This window comes from Apteryx mantelli, chromosome 1 (genome assembly GCF_036417845.1).
Source record: "Apteryx mantelli isolate bAptMan1 chromosome 1, bAptMan1.hap1, whole genome shotgun sequence".
NCBI classification, from domain to species: domain Eukaryota; kingdom Metazoa; phylum Chordata; class Aves; order Apterygiformes; family Apterygidae; genus Apteryx; species Apteryx mantelli.
In genome coordinates this window covers 182,814,884-182,836,643 of record NC_089978.1, presented here as the reverse complement: position 1 = coordinate 182,836,643, position 21,760 = coordinate 182,814,884, and the positions used below count along the sequence as shown (strand labels likewise).

The 21,760-nt window shown below is 39.3% G+C and overlaps 2 protein-coding genes across 6 annotated transcripts; both read left to right on the top strand.

Moving 5' to 3' along the window:
- Nucleotides 1–920: 920 nt before the first annotated feature.
- On the top strand, nucleotides 921–10,563 carry LYZ (lysozyme). Of its 4 annotated transcripts, XM_067313570.1 has the most exons (8): nucleotides 921–979; nucleotides 1,099–1,170; nucleotides 2,349–2,465; nucleotides 2,833–2,953; nucleotides 6,196–6,280; nucleotides 8,114–8,275; nucleotides 8,851–8,929; nucleotides 10,165–10,563. In XM_067313570.1, the coding sequence occupies exons 4-8, from the start codon at nucleotides 2,876–2,878 to the stop codon at nucleotides 10,229–10,231; spliced, it is 471 nt and encodes a 156-aa protein (XP_067169671.1). In that variant the 5' UTR covers nucleotides 921–979; nucleotides 1,099–1,170; nucleotides 2,349–2,465; nucleotides 2,833–2,875; the 3' UTR covers nucleotides 10,232–10,563. The 4 variants fall into 4 exon arrangements, with proteins under 4 accessions (XP_067169671.1, XP_013802729.2, XP_013802730.2 ...); XM_013947275.2 differs by having other exon boundaries at nucleotides 2,349–2,953; XM_013947276.2 differs by lacking the exons at nucleotides 921–979; nucleotides 1,099–1,170 and having other exon boundaries at nucleotides 2,152–2,953.
- Nucleotides 10,564–11,429: 866 nt separating this feature from the next.
- YEATS4 (YEATS domain containing 4) lies at nucleotides 11,430–17,273 on the top strand. Of its 2 annotated transcripts, XM_067313535.1 has the most exons (7): nucleotides 11,430–11,571; nucleotides 11,900–12,019; nucleotides 12,753–12,819; nucleotides 12,920–13,014; nucleotides 14,569–14,661; nucleotides 14,741–14,828; nucleotides 16,681–17,273. In XM_067313535.1, the coding sequence occupies exons 1-7, from the start codon at nucleotides 11,521–11,523 to the stop codon at nucleotides 16,848–16,850; spliced, it is 684 nt and encodes a 227-aa protein (XP_067169636.1). In that variant the 5' UTR covers nucleotides 11,430–11,520; the 3' UTR covers nucleotides 16,851–17,273. The 2 variants fall into 2 exon arrangements, with proteins under 2 accessions (XP_067169636.1, XP_067169645.1); XM_067313544.1 differs by lacking the exon at nucleotides 14,569–14,661.
- Nucleotides 17,274–21,760: the final 4,487 nt, after the last annotated feature.

Here is a 21,760-nt window from a genome sequence, read left to right as displayed (position 1 = left end):
GTAGTAACATTCACACCTGTGAACATTCAAACAATGAATCTATTAATATGGTGTTCTTTTGGTGATCAAATCCTTGTGTGAGGCTTAAAAAACTGGAAGTCTGTTTCTCTCCTGTTCTCCTATCTATAACAAGTTATGTCCAACACAGCAGATTAAAGGTAAAAAGGGTGCGTGTGTGTGTGGGGGGGGACGACTTTAGCCTTGCATACTTCATTGCAAGGCCCCAGGATAAACTGAGCTAACTGAGTAGCAACATAAGACTAAGGAATATAGCCTGGGATAGGAAGTTCAGCTCAGTACTGTGGCAGCTAACCACATTTTATAACCCCTTCTGAGACTCATCTTAAAACCCAGTAGGGTCTGTCTGGTGTTTTTGCTTCTGCTGTTCCTACTGGAAGGCTATCCCACTATTTCACTCTTCCAATGGTTACAAACTTCCTAAGTTGCCCCCTGAATTTCCTCTTGGCCAGATTATATTCATTTGATCTTGTGCCAATATCGTTCTCTACTTTAAATCGTCCCCTCCCCGTTGTATTTAACCTCTTAAGGCATTCATAGCAACTAGTTATAGTTCCTCTGTCTTTATTTTGGTAAGCTTAGTAAGGCTCTTCCATTCTTTAGGACAGACTGTTCTGCCCACTTGCCCCATTTGCATTTTGTATTTCAGTTCATTTTTCCTGTAACAGGAGAGAATATATCTTCCTATAAAAGAAATATTCACCATATTTCAGATGAGGTCTTATCAGAGTTTGTATGGCAGCATTAGCATTTAACCTATTTACTGGAATTATCTTGCCCGCTGCAGCCTCGCATTGTGGTCTCGTAGATCCTGTAATCAAATGGGATACTCAGTTTTCTCCATTGTTTACAATAGATAAGCTTTTCACAGAATCAGAGAGGTTGAGGTTGGAAGGGACCTCTGGAGATCATCTAAGTCCAACCCTCCAACATAGTCAAGGATTTATCTGCTAGATCCAAGGCAAGTATCTACTGACTAAAGTACTTTAATGATCAAGTTTTTTATGAGGTTTTTTTTTTGTGTGTGTGTGTGTAAAGGTAGAATTGCCTTTCTGTTCTTTGTCTTTTTAATGCTCTCAGAAGCATTTTCAATACCAAAGAAGAGGAGAGTTCTTCTTGGCACAGGGGAAGCTGACACACCTACAAAAGAAGGTATATAATTCCAGAGAACCATAGACTCAGAGTCTGAAAGACGGTCAGATACTATGCATATAATATTAGGCTTCTTTAAGTGCAGCTTTTGAAATAGAAAGCTGTTCCTAGCTAAGATACCATTACTTAGTGTTCTCATGGTAAGAGGGTTATACTGTAACTGGCTGGCAATAAGTGAAATGCAATTTCTCCTCTTCTGCTTCCCTCCCCACACTCTAAAGAAATGAAGGAGAAAGTGCCTTCTTCCATTCATTGTTAATATTAATATAGGCTGGAAAATACTATTTAGCTTCAGACACAGGAGTGTCTCTAAGTATTTGGGGGTAGTGAATGCGCTCATTCAAGCTTGACAAAAGCATATTCTGAACAAAATGTTTCATATCCACAGAATCAACCTAAACTTGAAGAAAGGTGACTTTTTCAAGTTTTACTTCTTTTGGGGGTAGGTTGGGGCTTTTTTCCAGGTCAAAACGTAAAATGGAACAACAATATAGAAGACCTAGAAAATCAGTTATTTCCCAGCTGTGACTATAGCTGGAGATAAATTTCTGTGGATTTGTCCATAAATATTGTAAATTTTAATCAGTGCTTTGCTGAATAACAGTGCTTCAGCTTTCTGAGTGTTCACTGAAGGACAGACAAAAACTCTTTCTATAGCTCCCCCCAAAACCTCTTCTAGCTTTCACAGGAAAAATCATATTGTAAAAGAATTAAAAATGTGAATCATTGCAGGGTTATTTTCCAGAATTTCTACACAGCCTGAAATAATAGTTCTGAGGGGCACAAATGGGATGTTAAATGTTGATGTTTTAACATGACATTTAAAATGTTATTATTGCTAATTACTTTAAGCGATCATTATTCCAGAAGAAATTTACAGCCAATGTGCTTACCCTGGATTCTCAAACTATTTAAGAATTTTTATGCTATCAAATATGTCTACAGCTAGCCATATCTTCAGCTTCTCCCATAACAACTTTTTACAGCAGTTATGATGAGCAGAACAGAATCTTTCTTAGACAGAGGTAACCCTTCATGAAGGAAAATTTTACTTTTCATTAAATAGAGAAAAACAGAGAGAAAAGACGTTTTTCATTTTTTTTGAGTAGGAAAGATAACTTGCTTATAAATCGGTTATAAAAATTGAAATTAATAAATACCTGGTTTTATTTCTACAGTAAGAGAGTACAGAAGCTCTAAAGATCTTTCTCTATCCGCACATGGGATTTTTAAAACAGCTCTACAAGTGTACTCCTGTATTGTCAATCCCCTTCTTAGAAATGATGCAACCTCTGGTCAGTATGCAGCCTTTTCTGACAGCAGGGGTGAAATGGCTCGTGGTCACTCTGAGAGCTACCATACTTTGTGTGTTTTGCCATTGCAGTGACAACTGCCCCCAGGAAATTTCTCTTTGGGGGTGTATCACTTAAGACATGGCACTACTGGCCCTTCCCAGCCCCTTCCCTTGCCAGTTCCTGGTGTCCCGAAAGCTTTCCCTCAGCAGTGTCTTCCCAACCCCAGCTCAGAATTGGCATAAATGGTCCTGAGGAGGGAGCATGGAGCCCTGCTTCCCACCACTGCTGCTCACTAACCCACCTCCTAAGGGCCAGAGGAGGTATCTGCTTCCTGCTGGTGGAGACCCCCTCCCTCTCCTGACCGCAGGTATGGGCTAGGGGAAATCCAGCCGTGGGAAGAAACAAGAGGAATGCAGTTGCCTGCTAAATATCAACAAAGAAGGGATCAGCCGAAAGGGCCCAGGACCGCACCTGCTGCAATTGCTACAGTGAGTCTTCTCCTTTGCACTGTTGCTGCTGTGAGGAAGGGCTGAGAGGCAGTGAAAGAGCTTGAAGGGGTCACCTCTGAGGCAGAGGTAAAAGGGTACCCGGTGACAGGCCATCGAAAAGGTGCTGATGGGGTGTGTGGGGGAAGTTTGGGATTTATTTACTTTGCATTTAAGCAGGTATGGGCAGGGTGATGGAGGGGTCACCCTTAAGCAATTTAACAAGAAATGCATTATGGCTACATAATGCAAACATAAAAATGTTTGCAATACCTTGCAGTTTCAGCAGACTTTATAGGAATTACTGTGTTAGTTCAAACAGGAATCAAATAACCACTTGGGCTATGGTTATTCACTTTCACAAGAGGCAAGATATTTCCTTCTGTTATGCTGTGGGCTGCAGTTTAAAGGCATACCTTCCTGTATGTGGCCATAGTCAGTAATGAGTGAAGCAATCTCTGCTTACACAGGTTTATAGATCTTCACGTACAAGGAAGAATTCCACACAGTACTTTTCAGAGATTAGATGGTCAGACTAAACACCTAAATTTCATATTTAAAATTATTTCTTGACTGTTGTTTCCCTCACTATACTGCTGTGTGGATAACATTTTTCGTATAGTTTTACGCTGTTTAAAAGGGGGGGGATCATGTGACCAAATTTAATTGTCTGTCAGGTCTTTTAGGGTGTGATTTATCTCATCCTAAAATAGATGTCTAGTTTGGATGTGAACACCTACTTACTAGAGGTCCAAAGTTTGGTGAAATGATCCCATCTAAAATGTTTGCACAGTGTAGCTGCTGGCTCTCTTGACTGACAATGGCATTGCCTGGAGAGTACTGCTTCTCTTTGTAGCTTCTCTTTGTAGCCACAGGCTTGGCTCATTAAAGTTTGCGTAATGAGCTCTCTAAAATAACAAAAGTGAACCAACTGGTATTCTGGACGTGGGCTTAGAAGCGAGCTGGGGAGAAGAAGTACCTTCTGCCCCCAGTGGTGCAGGGGGGCTTTGAGGGGAGCAAGCTCCAGCCCTTGGTTGCAGTGACAGGCGCAGAAGGTTCAAAGCTAAATCCTTAGCAAAGGGACTTGGGAATCCTGCTGACACTTTACTTTTCCAGGTCCCAAATGCAGATCCCCTACAGACCCACTCAGCTGTGGCACCATACAGGGGATGTCTAAAGTACTGGATGCCAAACTGCTGAAGCTCCTGAAACATCCTTTCTGCCACTGTGTATTGTGGGTTCAACTAAATTTCAATGGTGCCTTGCTGCTTGTGTCTAGATCCTAGTGGGACTTTCAATGTAAGCATTTCTCCTTGTGTCTTGCTTCAAAGATTTAATCCTTTGAGCCTGTCCAGAACACTTGGACTCTGTATGAACTAGACCAGGCTTTGAACAAATCATGAAGAGAAGGAATAAGTAAGTAATTCAGATCCACATTAGGATCTCTCTTTTTTCTTGATCTGGAGTACAAATTTAAACCCAGCTGTTTCAGGAGAGTGCCTTCATACCACAAAGGGAGGAGCTATTTTGTGTAGGGCCCTTCGTACTGGAAATGTTCTAGCTGAACACTAGTTCAGTCAGAGCGCCCTTGAAAGTCAAGCATGAGGGGGGGGACCTAAAAAAGCCCATGTTCTAAAGACTATTTAATTCCAGAGTTGGTCTCTTGCTTTCTCCTGTTGACATGGTTCCACCTAATATAAAAAATATCACATTATAGGTATAAGACTGTCTCCTGTTCCAGAAGAGTATTCTAACAGCTGTGCTGTGTAAAGTTCAAAGAATGGTTTTAAGTACCCCAATCTGGTACTCAGCAGTGGAAGAAACAGATAAGTCAGGGTTAGTACAACTACAGGTGACTGTTAGGCTGCTGGTAGGAGAATGAGGAAGTAACTATGAATATTTCTGTCTGACCAACAGAAAGCCACACATTTCTATATAGGTATTTAGAAATACTAATTTCCGCTAATTGTGGATTGCAAGACAGGAGTTTCTTAAGATTTTTGTTTCTTCCCTGTTGGTAACTGAATAATTCTGGTTACTAAAGTCAACTTAAAATGAGAGGATGAAAAAAATGAGGCAAATCTAGATCTGAAGACTAAATGTTTTAGCTGTATTTATCATGAAGAGGCTGAGAGAGACCTTTACTACAAAGCTATGGTATTTAGGTGTCCCTTTGCCTAGTTACTTACTGCCTTCAACAGAGGTCAGATAAGATCTGAAGAACTGCATTTCAAAGTCTAGTAAAAAACAGCCCACTTTGAATGTCATTTATCTGCTTTTGGTGGTTCAGTTTCCCTATGCCCACTGAATGAACTGTACAAGCTGAACCTCAGGGTTTTCCAGGTTAGCTATAAAATCCACCTACATGCTCATATTAGTTCTATCATCAAAGCAAGAACAATACTATAGGCACTGGTGGCTAGTGCAGAGGGTATTTCATGCTTCATCATTTGGGGAGATCTTAGACAAGGACTGATTCATCAGGGGTGTTAAGGAGGCTGCATCTGCATCTTTCCTCCCCAAATACGCCTGCTCGATGCACTCTGCAGTCCGTCTCACTAGTGAATGGCTCCACAGCCCCACTACATCCACATCCCTGTTAAACCAGCTTTGCTTCAGACACTTAGTAGGAACACATAGCAAGCAGCATGACAAGTTTACTCATATTGATATACGAATGATATATTGACATATTTCAGTCCTTGACTAGAAGAACCACCTTTGCAGAGTCAGAGAATAGTTTAGTAATCGTGCCAATTAAAACTTCTTCATCTACTAAGGCTATTTTTGTTAGGGAGTTAATGGTGATAAATTTATAAAGAACAGTAACTATGCAATAAGAACAGGACTTCGATATTGATAATATCTGATAACAAATCTGAGTAGCTGAGTTTAGATAGCCAACTCCCTTTTCAGTAGATATTAGGACAGAATTTAAACAAGATTCTTCTGACATAATGTTACTCTGTCCTCCTATGCTAAGGTGGTTTCCACAGAGTATAAGAAATTTGACATGTTTGGGGGGATGCTGTAAGTATTGGGAAATTCCCAAATAACTAAGATGATGTGTTTTGGATTACTACAGAGCAGAGGAAGAGGAAACAAAAGGGGGTGGGGAAAGGTTAAAAAAAGAGACAAATGCAGGAGGGCCTGCAATCTCAGTGTTTAGAGACTGTGCATAGTACATTGACAACATGAAATCTTTGCTAATCCTTGGCTTTTGCCTCCTACCCCTGGTTGCTCAGGGCAAAATCTATGGAAGGTGTGAGCTGGCAGCAGCTATGAAGCGTCTTGGACTGGATAACTTCAGGGGATACAGCCTGGCACACTGTAAGTCTGCTGTCTTATGATTTCCAGGGGGTGTATGGGGTAGGAATTACCATTTAACAAACTTTGTTGAAGGGAGCAGGCCTGTGTGAATGCTGGAATTTAGAAGTTAAGAGCCCACTGGGTTAGTCCATCTCGGCTGGCACAGACTGAAGGTATTGTCTGCAACTTTTCTCTTTACCATTTCTTTCCCTGTCATTTTTCCACAGTTTAATAAAACTAACATCATCAAGAAGCTTTTCCTGCAATGAGCCTTTTTCATCACACCGCCCCAACCCCTGACTGCACTGCTTTTATTTATTTCAGTACCTTTCTCTGACAGTTGTCTCTTTTGTGTCCTCCATTCTGAGATGACTGCTGGACCAGAGCAGGAAGATAAAGCTGTAGAGCAAACAGGACTGGGAGCGCAGAACAAGACAGGAGGCCAGGTAGCAGGCACTGTTAGCAGAGGGAGCATCAACAGGAATACTTCCAGGGTTGTTTGGTGTGGATTATTAGAAATAGTAATGGAAGAGAAGAGACACTGGTCAGGCTGTTCTGGAAAGGCCAGTCAGGAAGAAAAAGAGGCTCCTAGAGACAAGTAGTGTCCTCAGGTGAGGGGAAGGGTGAAGACTTCTTTTCTCTGATGGGAAGTGATAATAGACTATCGTTAAACCGATTTCCTTTTAAGGGAAGCGTACAAGTTTTCTGATCCAGACTCTGGAGAGTGATCCACATTTTGACTGCATGATGTCCACATTTCAAAGAATCACTGTCCCCGTCCTTCCTCCTTTTTGCTGCCCTAACACAGATACAGTGACATGTAAATGGGACAAAATAGGGCAGTTAAGTCACATGAAGGGAATGCTAAAGCCCTGATCATGGTCCCTCACCAAAACCACTGCTTCTGCTTTGGTCAGTGACATGTACAAGTAGTTGAAATAAACCTTGCTAAAGATAATTGTGCAGAGAATCTCAGAGGAGTGTGCCTCGCGGCAGAGCAACATGAGCAGCTCTGTTTGGCTATGTCTGCACTGTTTGCCAAAGGCACCCTCAGGGGGCTACCTTTGAGACCTGCTTTACCTGCTGTGGCTGTTGCAAGCTTCAAAGTGTCACAGGAGCTGCCCCTGCAGAGAATACCCTACCAGCCAAAGTTTGTCTGCCAGGTCAGCATCCCACCAGATATGTGTACCAAGGCCACCCACATTCATATGGACAGGAGCCAAAAAAACCCCCGATACACCGGAGAGTACCTCTGCTCTCCAGAGATGGCTCTTGTAAGACAAAGCAGCATAACCTTTGGCAGATGTTTATTCCCATTCCCGTTGTCTGCATTTGCACCCTTAGAAGTAAAAATCAGGACATTAACGGTGGTGAAAATGCCCCAACACTGCACTGGATTCCCAAGTTGATTTTGTGAAATCTTACTTGAACTTCATTGCTGCCTGGGTAAAGGATGGCATTGATTAAAAACAATCAGAACCATGCTATGCTTTGGATGTGGTAGTACTTTTTCCAGTTGTTTCTGTGGTAATATTTGTTGGGCTTGATTTATGCTTCTATATGAAAAAAGCAGTTTACAGAAGCCTATTTGAATTTATTTCAAGAGCAGAGATCCCATGCTGGGGTTTCTTAGGACATTTTGAAGCTAAGACATGCTACATGTGTGTTTTTTATATATATAAAATATATATATTTAGTTGGATTAGAATAAAAGAAACCCCATCTGTCACATGCATTCTTTATGCAATCATCTTTTAACAAAGAGATGAGATGGGGTGCATAGCCAGATTAAAAAAAAGTAATAATCCTTCTGTTTGTTTGTTTGTTTGTGTTTTTTAAATGGAACTTTGACAGGGGTTTGTACAGCAAAATTTGAGAGCGGCTTCAACACAGGAGCCATAAACCGTAACCGTGATGGAAGTAGCGACTACGGGATTTTACAGATCAACAGCCGTTGGTGGTGCAATGATGGTAGGACCCCAAGGGCCAAAAATGGGTGCAATATCCCATGCTCAGGTGAGCTCAGTATAATGTTTCTATGGGTGATACTGTGATGGGCTGCCCTTTCACATTCCAGTTGCAAATAGATAAGTGAAGGTTGGTTATAGCCCTAACTTTAAAAACAAAGCAAAACAAAATTCAAGCCCATCCTTTCCTCCTCAAAAAGATGATTTCCAGTGTGGTAGGGAAAGGTTTCTTTACAGCAAGAAGTACATTGCCCTTTTTGTCCACCTTTATGTTTCTTTAGCAAAAAAATTTCCATAGAATCCAGTTATTAATTAGTAGTTATGACCTGAGAAGATTTAATTTTACATTGAAGGAAGTGAGAGCTTGACCCCTTGCAAAACACTGGCTCAAATGCCAGTCTTGCCAACTCTCTTTGTATTAAAAAGAAGTACTATAATACTTCATACCCTGAGAAGTACTGTCCACTTGAGATCTAGTTCATGCAATGAAAGGGGTAGGGAGTTTTTGCTTCATGAGAGCTGATTAGGCAGGGAGTTACATCTAAGGATGTATTTGAAGACTATTAAAGTAAAAATATGAAAAGGAAAAAAATGTTGACCTTTTTTCCTGCTTCTCTTTTTAAGCATTGCTGAGCTCAGACATAACAGCATCTGTAAACTGCGCAAAGAAGGTTGTCAGCGATAAAAATGGCATGAATGCGTGGTAGGTTTCAATGGGTTAAAAAAGCTAAACTGCATTTGTAGAGCACAGACAATTAAGAGAGGGAATATCACTCATTTTAAGATAACCAAGTTTAGAAAGAACAAGCAAATTGTAGCAGTTGCTTGCATATATATTTCAATTTAAAACATGTAAGCTGAGTAGCTAAACTGAGGATCAATGAGACAGTACAACTGTGGCATCCTCAATGTTCTTAAAACTATGATGTGCATCAAACTCTTCATAACAATATTAGCAGAGTATGAATATTGTCTCAGCTTTCTATTCCAAAAGCTTTTAATACTGGACTGGAAGAGAAACTATTCATTGTTAAATAAATATGACATAAATAAATACGTCATAAATGTAACTACTTTTGATTTTATTGACTGCAGAGCAAAGAGTAAGAGTCTTAATCTGCTTTAACAAAGCCAAGTTATTTAAATTTACTAGTCTCACAGAACAAAGTAGTGCAAGAGCAGTCCAACCTGTAGCCTTAGGTCTACCATAAGTTTCTAAATCAGGCATACTTAACTGTGCCTCTCTTCAGGTTTTGCTGCCTTCAGTTTTGTTAAGTCATCTCTGAAGCTGGCACTTTTGTTTTAATTTCCATGCCACTTGCTGGCAAGTGGTATAGGGCCAACTTTAATGGTTGTATCTAGCACAGAAGACTAAACCTCACCTACCTCTGGTGGAATATAATACTCATTTACCATATCTCAGAAGGATGGACTTTTCTAACTGGACTGTTTCAATTGTTGAACATCTGGGGTTTCTGGAGTCTAAATTCCTGTGTGACAAATCCCTTATCTCCTAGGATTTCTTTACATTATACACCAGTATTCTTGCATACTCTGAACAATTCAGAGGGGAAGTGAGGTGAACTGAAATCCTCTTTTTACAGTAGGAATTGCCCCCTCCATCTGGAGATAAAGGAAATTACCATTTTTTTTTATTGGTAAGACAGATCTTCTGATTAAAAACTGCAGGGATTTTTTATTCTGCCTCTTCTTGAATCATGATACAAAGAAGCAAGTCATTGATAGAGGCAGGCAGGCAGTGGATACAGTGTGTTTTTATCCAATTTGTAAAAAACTTTTGGGAAGTGGCAAATTGCTTGGCATATAAACCTTCTGCAGAAGTTAGCTCTGTATGTAAATCAGAGTTACTAAGAAAAGCCCTTTTGTACTGACTTCTGAGCTTGCCATCATTAATTGCCATGATCTTCCTCTGTTCAGGGTCGCATGGCGCAATCATTGCAAAGGAAGGGATGTCTCCCAGTGGATCAGAGGCTGCAGACTATAAGGCACTGATGTTTAGCAGAAATTATCCTCCATTTGAATGAAGAGCTTTCACACAAAGCAAACTGTTTCTCCAGCATGCTTCTTTATACAGTTGATTATGATCAAAATAAAATTCAGGAGAATTACTGCAACACAGCTAATTCATGAAGAGTCAGTATTTTATACCTTGCTGATGAAATGGCTGATATTTCCATCCAACAGCCTGGCTTGTGTTCAGTACAGCTTAGTTGTTATTTTTGCTATGTTTAGACATGAGCACAAATCTCTTTTAACTGAAATCTTGCTATGATGTTATTTGCTTGACAGTTTAAATATATTAATCATTAAAAATATCTGCAAATGGCTTTCTGTTGGTTAATATACTTTATTTTTTACTGCTAGTATAGTTTCATATCCACAACCCTTAGAAGTAGTTCTTGATTATGGACACATAAATACTTTCTCTTTTGAGCATCAGATAATTTGTACAAATATGTCAGGCAACTATACTTTTTCCAACTTCCTTCCTCTGTACAGGCCAGGTTAAACAAGGTAATACGTAGATGTTATTATAACTACATTATTTCTCAAGTGGAGGGAGTCAGATACTAGCAAATGAGCAGGTAAGGCTACTGCACTTCTCACAGTGCCCACATACCCATTCGTACCCTCTGAACTTAGTAAGGAGCTTTCAGGCAGAAGCCCTGCGAGGGGGCAGAGACGGCCACGCTGTGGGGCTGGCGCTCCCGGCTCCCCAGCGCCTCGCTGGGCCCAGTACTAGGGAGAGCAGCTTCGCAGGAGGCCGCGCTGAGCCGGAAAACAGAGGCTCTGGCCAAACGCCGCAGCCGCCTCTCCTATCCAGTGCCGGAAGTAGCCTTGACAGGGGAAAGCGTTTGTTTCAGGAGAGGATCTCGGTGGGGGAAAAAGGTCCGCCTGTCCTTGGCCCGCCCCGCCCCAACGGCCGCCACCGAACGCGAGGCCGGCGCAAACCGGCAGCGCCGAGCGCGCGAGCCGCCCTCCCGCGCGCTCCCTCCTGCGGCGCCTCCCATTGGGCCGCGGTGCGGGCGGCGGCCCTCCCCACGTGACCGAGGCTCCTTCCCCGCCACCTCCCCCTCCCCGCGCGCGCGGTAGTGACGTTAGCTCGCTTGCCGGAAGCGGGGGAGCATGGGCGGTAACGGGCGGGCAACTGCCGTGAGGCCGGCGCCGCGGCTGCCCCCGCTGCTGGGCTGCGCCTGGGCCTGGCCTCGCTGCTGCGGGGCGGGGGGCTGAGCGCGGGCGGCGCGGCTCGGGCGGCGCCTCCTCCGGTGCAATATGTTCAAGAGAATGGCTGAGTTCGGGCCTGACTCTGGGGGGAGAGTGAAGGTGCGGCGGGCGGGGGCGGCGCCGCGCCTCTGTGCCCTCCCGACGGCACCGGCGCGGGGGGGAAGGGAGGAGCCCCGTAACGGCTGCGGGGAGGTGCGAGCTGCCCGCAGCCGCCCGGTAACGGCCGCGGGCGGGAGCGCGGGCCGGTGCGACCGGGAAAGCTCCAGCTTCTCCGCTGAGCCGCAGACTTGGCTAGAGAGCGCTGTACTTCGGGCTGAAAATAGCTATTAAATACACGCTTTTCAAAGCGAGTGAGTTTGTTTTGTTTTGTTTTTTCCTGGAATGCTAAACAACTTTTTTTTTTTTTACCCCCCCCCCCCCCCCGAAGGGCGTTACTATTGTGAAGCCAATAGTGTATGGAAATGTTGCGCGGTATTTTGGAAAGAAAAGAGAAGAAGATGGTCACACTCATCAATGGACAGTTTATGTAAAGCCTTACAGAAATGAGGTAGGTAGACGACACCACTTTCACAGAGTGGCTTGGGTATATTGATCCTGAATATTGCTCTCGTTTTTAGGTAACTATTATAAGTAAATTAATAAAAATATTGTTTTTCATGATTTATCTGCTCCGTCTTGTAGGTGCTTAAACTTGTGCTTGTTTTTAAGCAGCTTTAATAGACTTCCCGAAGTTAAGCAAAAGCGATTATTTCTAAAATTGCTCTTTTTGTGTGTGTGTGTTTAAAGTATACTTGGTTACTGGCCTTATTATGATTATATAAAGAAATATCGTTGTCATCTTGGATTTACAGTGATAGAGAAGGAAAATGCTTATGGAATAATGCACTTCCTTAATCTCTAGTACTATGGAGTAGAGCACTATATTGTAAAAACGAATTAGGATTCAAAAAAGAAGCCAGAACTTGATGAAAGGATAGAAGGACATTTGGGCAGAAGGTGAAGAAATGCATCGACTGGTAGTTTTCAGGGGGGGAAAAACCTTTTTCATTTTATGTTTTTGGAGTGATTTCTCTTGTGGGAAGGGAAACTGTAGAACATTCACAGGGATAAAATATTGAAGGACGTGTGGCATTATGAACTCTTGGATTTACACGCTTACTTTTTCCCCTGTTTTTAAAGGTGGCCATGCCAGTAGAAATGACAGGCGTGTAGGACTGATAAATAAACAGTAGTTCAGTATGTTGTGTAAATAATCACAAATAACTTATTTGCTGTTTTAGGATATGTCTGCCTATGTGAAGAAAATTCAATTCAAGTTACACGAAAGCTATGGGAATCCTTTAAGAGGTAGGTTTTGCATTTTGACATTTATTTCTAGAACTAGGATTTTGATTAGTTCTACTGAGGCTGTGTTATCTGTATTAATACTTCTGTTTTCCTGTTGCAGTTGTTACCAAACCACCATATGAAATCACTGAAACAGGCTGGGGTGAATTTGAAATAATCATTAAGATTTTTTTCATTGATCCAAATGAAAGACCTGTAAGTGTTTCTTTCAGATTTCTGATAATGCTTAACTAACTATGACAGTATGTCTAAAGCTGTGGTGTAGGGTGTTGTTAGTCAAAATAAATCCCATTGACTGTGGAAGTAATAAGCCCTGTTCTTGTATGAAGTGCATTTAATAGGTGGCCATGTTCTCTGACTTCTCTGCTTTCCTGCTGGGTAGGGTATTCTTAGGGGCTCTTCCAGTGCTTGGTTTCTCTGATGTTTCCTAATACATGAACACATGTTGCACCTTATCTGGGTTGAACACTTATTGAGGATTTCTCTGCAATGTGGCTTCCTACTTATAGGATATTAGAATATTTCAAGTATCTTAAAGATTTTTGTGTCTCTTAGATTTGGTCGAAATCAGTCAAAAAGCAGCAAAGTTTTTATTTGCCTCTTTCCTAAGAAAACCAGATTAAGACACTTACAGTTGTATAAAGCATTAGAATTAATTTTTTCTTGAATAAATAGATACTGATCTTAGACCAGAAGGGACTTTCTGCATTATCATAGTCTGTTGCATCCTGACTTGTCTTAATTTAATTCCATTCGCAGTTTGATCAAGCTGACCTGCAGTTGGTCAGGTGTTTTTGTCTTTGCTTTTCTTTTTAGAAGGCTGTTTAGAACCAGGCCAGGCTGAGAATTAGAAGCCTTTCCATTCCAACTTAGCTTTATAGTGCATACTCATTTACTTCTGAGTCACTGTTATCTGAAGGAGTTTAATAAGCCATAAACAGTGCTAAGAGAATTTTTTGATGGGGGGTGTAATCAGGAATAACCAGATTAAATGGCGAGGTTGTCTGTCCTCTCCTTCCTGGGCAGAAAGGATCAAGGGGAAGTAAGGACTGAATCTCTTCCATGGTGATTCATAGGTCTGCTCGTGGAAGGGACACAACTATTGGCTGCACATACCGGCCCTCTTCCCAGGTTGTAGTCTGAGTTGTCAGAGGTTCACCGAAGTCGGATAGTGGGCTTGTGTTCTTTTCCATCTCCTGTCACTTACAATACAGTAATGGAGAGTAACTGCTCTCTGTAGAGAGAAATTTCAGTGAAAAAAACATTTAGAGACTATGATGGTGTTTGTTTGGTTGGTTTTCCACGAGAAGGGATGATATGGTCCTAGAAAGCACTTTTTAACTGATTTACTGGCAAAGTCTGTAGACTAAATCATCTCTTCTATTTGGAAATGTTTAAAAGGAGGTATTTTTAGACGTTTTTATACATCAATCCTAAACCAGTGGTGTGTGGGTGTGGGGTTTTTTTGTTTTTTTTTGTTTGTTTGTTTTGTTTTTTTTCTGTTTTAGATTCCACTCACCCAGACATTTTTCAGATTTCAAGCAGACTTTGGACAGCTGACATGCTTAACAAAGAATATTGAATTTAAGTAATTCTACTGAAATTATAGAACAGTTATTTTTTCATTCCTAAAAAATTTTTAAATCCTATACAATTGTGTAGGAAGAACAAGTAGCATTTATTTCCATTTGGAACACACTTTGTATTTCTCTCCAGTTGTCAAGTTAATAAAAATCTGTCTTTGTATAGGTAACCTTGTATCATTTGCTGAAGCTTTTTCAGTCTGATACTAATGCCATCCTGGGGAAGAAAACTGTAGTTTCTGAATTCTACGATGAAATGGTATGAAAACTTCTAATGTAATCCTCACTTTCTTTTGAAGTGTGTTAGTGATTCCGTGTGTCTTTTTCTCCTTTATTAGATATTTCAAGATCCTACTGCAATGATGCAGCAGCTGTTAACAACGTCTCGTCAACTAACACTAGGTGCTTATAAGCATGAAACAGAGTGTAAGTTCAAATTAATAATATAGTAAATTTAGAAATAAAAAAGTGGTGCTAGTAGTACAACAGATTTGGCTGCTGCTAGAAAGTGATTTTTTTTGCATGAAATAAGCTTCAACTTTTGCAAAGGTGGTAATACTTATTTGAAGACTTTTAAAGACTTTAGATCTGTAGGCCTGCTGAAAGTAAAGTAATTATGGATTAAGAGTATAAGGAGTGATGGCAGGATCTATGCCTAGTTTAACATCTTTGAAATGAGTTAAAACAGGGAATAAATTCAGGCCAATATGTTTGATATAAAAAGTGTGTTTATCTCTGTGGGAGGTTTGTTACCTGCAGGTAAGGATTACACTTTAGTACTGAAATATGTAACATTCAGTATTATAGTGAAAGCAGCAACACTTTGGGGATAAAGGGTAGTATCTGTAAGCTCTTCCAATCTAACTCTTTAACTGTAGGTCATTTCATAACAGACTTTTTTGGTATAGCTTAATGTTCTTCGTGTCCTTCTTATCTAATCTGTCTTTAAACATAAAGCAGAATCTTCAACGGAATTAAGGAAATCAGATGAAAATACGTTTACTTATAAAATAATGCATGTAGTAATGATTTCATCCCTGATCTTCTGAATTTGGTCTGTTATTTTCTACTGTCCAAAAGCAAATATAATGTTTATTGAGCCCAAATCCCACCTTGTTAGTTACAAACTCTAATACCATAGTTTTAACCATTTGTCCTTTGGCTTGTCTACATGTTCCCCTGACAACAAACTTTGGATATTTTTAGGCACTGAATACCTAGATGAAAATGAGGCCCCATAAATTCAGGATTCTAGTCTGCCTTGTGTCTATTAGGGTGTGTGAACATGTGAACTATGTAAACTTTCTCTCTCAGTTCTGCCAGTTTTAAGGTGGATTTTTTTGTTATATTGCATGTCATTATGGTTATGAGTAGCAAATAGGAAATGTTTAATACTTTTAAAAATGTAAACTTAAGAAAGTCTTGTCCAAATTTAAATGTTTTTGTAAAATTTCTGCATGTTTCTCCTGGGCACAGATAGAAATTACTTGCTGACTTAACTTTTTTTAGTGGATATATATATATATATATATATATATATTTTTTTTTTTTTTGTCTGTGTTTCCTTAAAATGTGCTACTGAAGCAGATTAAAACAAAAAATCAGGATCTCTTTGGCACTGTTAATCTAGTACTATCTCACAATCCATAGTTATGTAATGCACGGGATAAGGAGGGATATCCATGGTGCATGCAGATTTGTTGCCTTGGCCAGTATCACCAAGTCTTTTCCAAAAACTTCTGCATGAACAAATAAAAATGAACTAGGACTTCTCAATAAAGCAATCTTAGTAGGATGTTTGTAAAAGCAAAGTCAGCACCACTAGATCTTTTGGATCCATAGACTCAAACTCCAAACAGAATAGGAAGAGCATTACAGCACATGGAAAAAGGAACAAAGTATGGGAGCTGATTTGTCAGTACTTTGTATTTGTCCATTTCTTTTGCTGTAACCGTGTCAATTTCTTTTTACTTGATCTTTAAATATGTTTTTACTGTGGAAAGTGTTTTAGTGAGTTATACAGTTCCATCAGCAAGGCTGATGGGCTAAATAAAAAAAAGCTTGTTCGGTGACTTCATTATTTATTTTTATTTTTTAATTCCAGCTCTTGGAACTTGAATGGTATCTGAGAATCTTTGAATCTCTAGGACTAATAGTAATAGGTTTTTTTCAGGACATATACTGTCTAAATTACTGTCGTGATTTTCTTAAAAAATATTTATTTTTAATAATTGGAAGGTTTCATTACAGTATTTATTTTTCTTTATCTCCACCACAGTTGCAGATCTTGAAGTAAAAACCAGGGAGAAGCTGGAAGCTGCCAAAAAGAAAACCAGTTTTGAAATTGCTGAGCTTAAAGAAAGATTAAAAGCAAGTCGTGAAACCATCAATTGTTTAAAGAATGAAATTAGAAAACTTGAAGAAGATGATCAGTCTAAAGATATGTGACAAGTGTTGACTTGATAAAGAGGCTATACTGAACATGCAAGGACTTCCATCATGGAACTGTATGTGTTCTCTCAAATTCCATAACTGAGACTATATGTATCCATGAATTTCATTTGCAAATGATTGAAGTATGTGGCAATCAATTTTATAAATGGAGGAAAAAGAAAACTTGATTCCCCTTTTATAGTTAAAATCTGTGGATACTTACTGGTTTAATTTAAGGAAAAGAAGGCTTGAAGACCAGAGTAGTTACTTTTCTTTTTATTGCATTTGAGTGGTATATGGTAACTTTGTGTTAAGTCTTGTATTAGTTTAATGTGGTTTTACAAAATGCAGCTAATGTTTACTTTTTTACTTGTTTTTTCTACTGATTGTTTAGAAATGAATCGCTAAAGCTGAAAATAAAATAAGCAGTTTTTTAAATGCCTCTGTCCAGTTTTGGGCTTCAAGAATCATCATAAATAGCATCTCCTGAGATAAGGCAGAAGTTGAAATACATGGTATGCAAGTTGTTTAAGTCTGTTGGTTACAGTGACTTCTGTACTTTTGTCTGCTATTATTATAATTGAAAAAAACTCTAAAATCAGGAAAATGGTATTTTAAGTAACTTCTGTATCTAGGTTGGAGGCAGATAAGAGTTTCTAGCCCGACATCTGCCTTAATGCATATGAATGTATCAACTATAGGACTCAAGCTTGGAAGCAGGAAATAATTCCTGCTATATTTTATACATGCATTTCATTTAACATTGTATTGTACCGTGTTCATTCTTAAGTAACTAGCAGGTGTTCCCCTGAAAAATCAGTACATGATCTTTTGCCTGGTAAATCTCAACTTTAGCAGAGGTAAAAGAGCCTGATGGCGATGGTACTACCTCAAGTTTTAAAAAGGCTTGGCCATCTATTCCACCACTTCAAGACACCGTCTTGCAGTAAACACTGCTGCAGAGAATCAAATCCCCACCACTGCCATAGAAATTGATGTTATTGGTGCTTTGAGAACAAAGTACTGGTTTCTTTATACTTGAGACTAGTGATGATATTTATCATGGTTTGTTAAAGGTTCAGAACTGAAACAGTTTAAACAGTCTGAACTCAATATGGAGACAGTTTCCTCAATACGAAAAAGCAACTGTTAAAACTTTTGACATACCAGAACTTACTCAGTTTCTGATATTATACGTGTGTATATATAGGTTGAGGAAGATGGGACTTCTTGTGTAAGTGTTATCCTTACAGATCCCTCCTAGCACTATAGACTAGCCAAATTTTTCTTGTGATCTAACCGCTGTTGCTGACTGACACACTAAACAACTATTTTTATCAACTTCTAGAGATTTTTCTTGTACCATTTTCCAAGCATTGTAGGTAAGTGTAAATACAGAGAGATTCCAGACCACTTGTGAGTCATTATATTCAGTTAAAACATAAATGAAAGACAAGTTTGTTTTGCTTGGGTTGGGAGGATTTTTTTCCTTCCCGTCTGCTCTTTGTTTTCTAACTTAAAAATCTGAAAATAGAACTTACTTTGACAAATAGAGAAGTTAGCAGCTGAGTTATTACTGTCCAAGGGTACTCTTTCACAGAACCAAAACTTGTTAACAAAGTCAATTTTATTTTAAGGTTTGGTTTATTGATTCAATAACCAATTTCTTTGTGAGCAGTAGCTGAAAGAATGTGCTAGGCAACTTCAGTAGTAGAAGGTGCCATTTTCAGAGCTATGTAAACTGAAAATAAGACTTATGTAGGCCACAGTGTATTTACACATTTTAAGGATCAAAGTTAACACTTTTCACTGAAAAACTTAACATTTTCTTTTGGGACACTTTATGTTATTCAAGATGTTTATTTTAATTTGATAGCTTCCAAAGATCAAGTGACTGTCTTGACAATTTTAAGTAGTCAGATGCTCATCAGAGATCATAAAAAGAGATGGATTGGAAACTGGTCATTGAACTGACAAAAGGGTAGGTGGCTGCTTTTGATGGTTAAAGATCTGCAGAGATTTTTTTATTGGTTTGGTTTCATGAGGTATTCTTAGAATTTAAAGGTTTTTATAAATTATAGGCATTAAGGGCACTGAAGGACATTTCTTAAGAATGTAGCCTGATTATTACCACAGCAGAGCAGACCAAAGGCCGCTTTGGCTGCTTTCTTGTCTCTAACAATGGTAAGTAGTAGATTTGTAGGGAAAAGAGTATAATAGGACCAGCATGAATGATTCCTTCCAACTATATTCTCCTTGCTTCTGGCAGACTTATTTCATTTCCCAAGGTGTTTTTTAAGACCCATCTGTGCATGTTGAAACAAAAATGGGACTGGAAAGCACTGTTCTGGTTGTATGCAACATTATTATCTCTTCATTTGTCAATTAAAATAATCCATATTGATCCAGAGTAACTCAAATGGAATATAAAGTATTTTCTCTTAGAGCTTTAACTAACAAAAACAGAGTTGAATCTCTGGAGTCCTGCAACCAGTCTTGAATAGATGGTACAAGGAACGGGGAGGGGGATAACCTTTTTGAATTCAGGGTTTTTGTGTAGGAGCCTAAAGTGTTTCTCTTGCTTATGTTTTTAGTAACATCTAATAATCAGTTTAGTGTTCAACTTTAACAGTGTAGCCAGGATCACTACTTCTGTAGTAGCCATCAACATACGAGACCAGTGATGTAATTTTGGTTTTGCTTAGTGGTGAGTGAGTTTTTTTTGTGAATTTTACTTTCAACTTTTTTGTAGCTTTTTTCATTTGTGCTCTCCCTGAAGGAGAAGGTCATACAATACTTGCTGGTTTCCTCTGTCAATACTAAGGCAAGAAACTAAAGTCTTAACTGTGCTGAGCAGTTACTACTGATAGAAAACAGCAAGAATATTTTGCATTTTACAAAATTCCATATTTATGTTCTGTATTTTCATTAGAAATACTTTCTTCAGATATTGAGGAAAAGCTTACACTGAGCTTTATTAGGAAATAGTTAAATTATGGAAAAAAATGCAAAAATTATCTGGAAAAAGTTCATCAGAATGAAAAGGGGTTTGCTTGATAATAAATATGAAAACAGCACCTCCTCCTATTTAACAAATAAGTATACCTGTAGCTACGTTCTCCACATGGAACTGCATGGTTCACAAGTAATAGATGGAATATGTTTGGACCTGTGGCTATATATTCTGCCATTAAAGGAGTTCATGCAAGTACCTGAGATGGCATGTGTACACAGTAAAAGCACAATATAGTGTGGACTCTCTAGTGAGTACCACTGTCAAAGTTACTAGAGGTGAAACGGAGCAGGGTACTCGGGGACACAGTTGCATTTGATTTCTGCTTCCTTGGAGGGGAAGGGAAGGGGGAAACCACGAAACACTGCATTGAGCTATATTTTTGGCTGCCTTAAGAAAATGTTATTCCAGACAAGTAGTTATGGTTTGTGCTTACCAGGCGTGCTAACTTAAATGGTAGCTATTTATACTGCTGAGACTGGCTTTAGACCATGGTTTCATCTTGAATTATAATTGTGTAACAGCTGTATTTAAATTCCTTCTGCAGAGGAGGAAGAAATCCCTCATTGTGCTATAGGTACAGCTTGATGTTACTGACTTGTATAACAATTTTGTCTAATTGCCTACACTGAAGTTTTGTGCTCCATTTTAAACTACCCTCTCAGTGAGCGAAGATGAAACATGGTTGATCTCCTTTAATATCCTGAATGTTATTGATTTTACCAGTGGCAATTTTTTTCCTTCATGCATCAAACATACAAGGCTTGTAATTACTAGTACTCAGAGGGGTTTTTTAATAGTTTTAGCTAACACATTTTAATGGTTATCACAGTTCTCTGGACACCCATTGCTTATCCATTTACTACTCAGTATTATTTATCACTTTTTTTTGTGCCTAGTTCCTTCTCTTGTATAGCTTACACCTCTTCCCTTCACCTTTGCACCTGGCACACTACAGTTTACAGTTAGAATGTGAAGCTGTATAAGGCTGTGCCTGGGAGATTTCTCTTCAAAATGCCATTACCTGGCAGGAAACTCGTATATACATTTACGACAAAGATTTACTTGAGAATTTTTGTGGTTATTAGAGAGAGGGCTAGAAGGACCATTAAGTATCCCTGTTCTTTTTTTTTCTTTTTTTTTTTTCTTCCTAGATAGATGCTGGTAATAACACCAACCCAAAGACACTTTTGCTGCTTATGTATTGATTAAGGCAATCCATATTAAATTCATCACTGTTAATTCCCATTGTTAATGGGAACACAATTTTAATAGTATTTCAATTTTTTTTTCTTCCAGATATCAGGTTGTTTTCTAAGCACCAGGTGGCAGATATGTGCAAAATGTTCTCCAGTCTCAACAGCATTTTAATTAATGTTTTTTTGACAGTTTTGTGAACTTAGGTTTGCTACCGGAAAGTGGTTTTTTTCCATTTCAGTGTTCTTCAACCAATTTAAGAAGGGTAAATAGTACTGACTGAGTTGAGAGGCCAATGGCTACAAAAGCAGCACAACTGTTTTATTATTATTATTATTATTATTATTATTATTCAAAATAAAACCCATTAACCTCAGTGTTTTACAAACTAAAATACTGTTTTTGCATTTAGCCTATCATTTTGCTTCTTCCCTCTGGATCACTCAATATTTATGTGCGGTACATGCCTCTTTTAAGCAAAACCATATCCTGAAGTTCATGAACACATCACTGCTGATTCTACCTTGTTTTGAGAGCTGATAACGGAGCTGCATCACTTGCCTTGAGACTTGTTCATCTGGTTAGAGAATTTTGTTTCTGTAGAGATAACCAAATAATCTTCTGCACGTTACAAAACCATCTGACAGCTTTGTGAGAAACTTAACTAGTTACCTCCCTGACTTCAAGGCTCTAAGGACCTACAATGTGCTGTGAC

What these genes read in the sequence shown, in the direction of transcription:
- LYZ (XM_067313570.1), top strand. Translation starts at nt 2,876, where the DNA reads ATGCAGTTGCCTGCTAAATATCAACAAAGAAGGGATCAGCCGAAAGGG. An exon ending in CACCTGCTGCAATTGCTACA is followed by an intron (nt 2,954 to 6,195) that starts GTGAGTCTTCTC and finishes CTGGTTGCTCAG; the next exon opens with GGCAAAATCTATGGAAGGTG. An exon ending in AAAAATGGCATGAATGCGTG is followed by an intron (nt 8,930 to 10,164) that starts GTAGGTTTCAAT and finishes TCCTCTGTTCAG; the next exon opens with GGTCGCATGGCGCAATCATT.
- YEATS4 (XM_067313535.1), top strand. Translation starts at nt 11,521, where the DNA reads ATGTTCAAGAGAATGGCTGAGTTCGGGCCTGACTCTGGGGGGAGAGTG. An exon ending in ACTCTGGGGGGAGAGTGAAG is followed by an intron (nt 11,572 to 11,899) that starts GTGCGGCGGGCG and finishes CCCCCCCCGAAG; the next exon opens with GGCGTTACTATTGTGAAGCC. An exon ending in TAAAGCCTTACAGAAATGAG is followed by an intron (nt 12,020 to 12,752) that starts GTAGGTAGACGA and finishes TTGCTGTTTTAG; the next exon opens with GATATGTCTGCCTATGTGAA.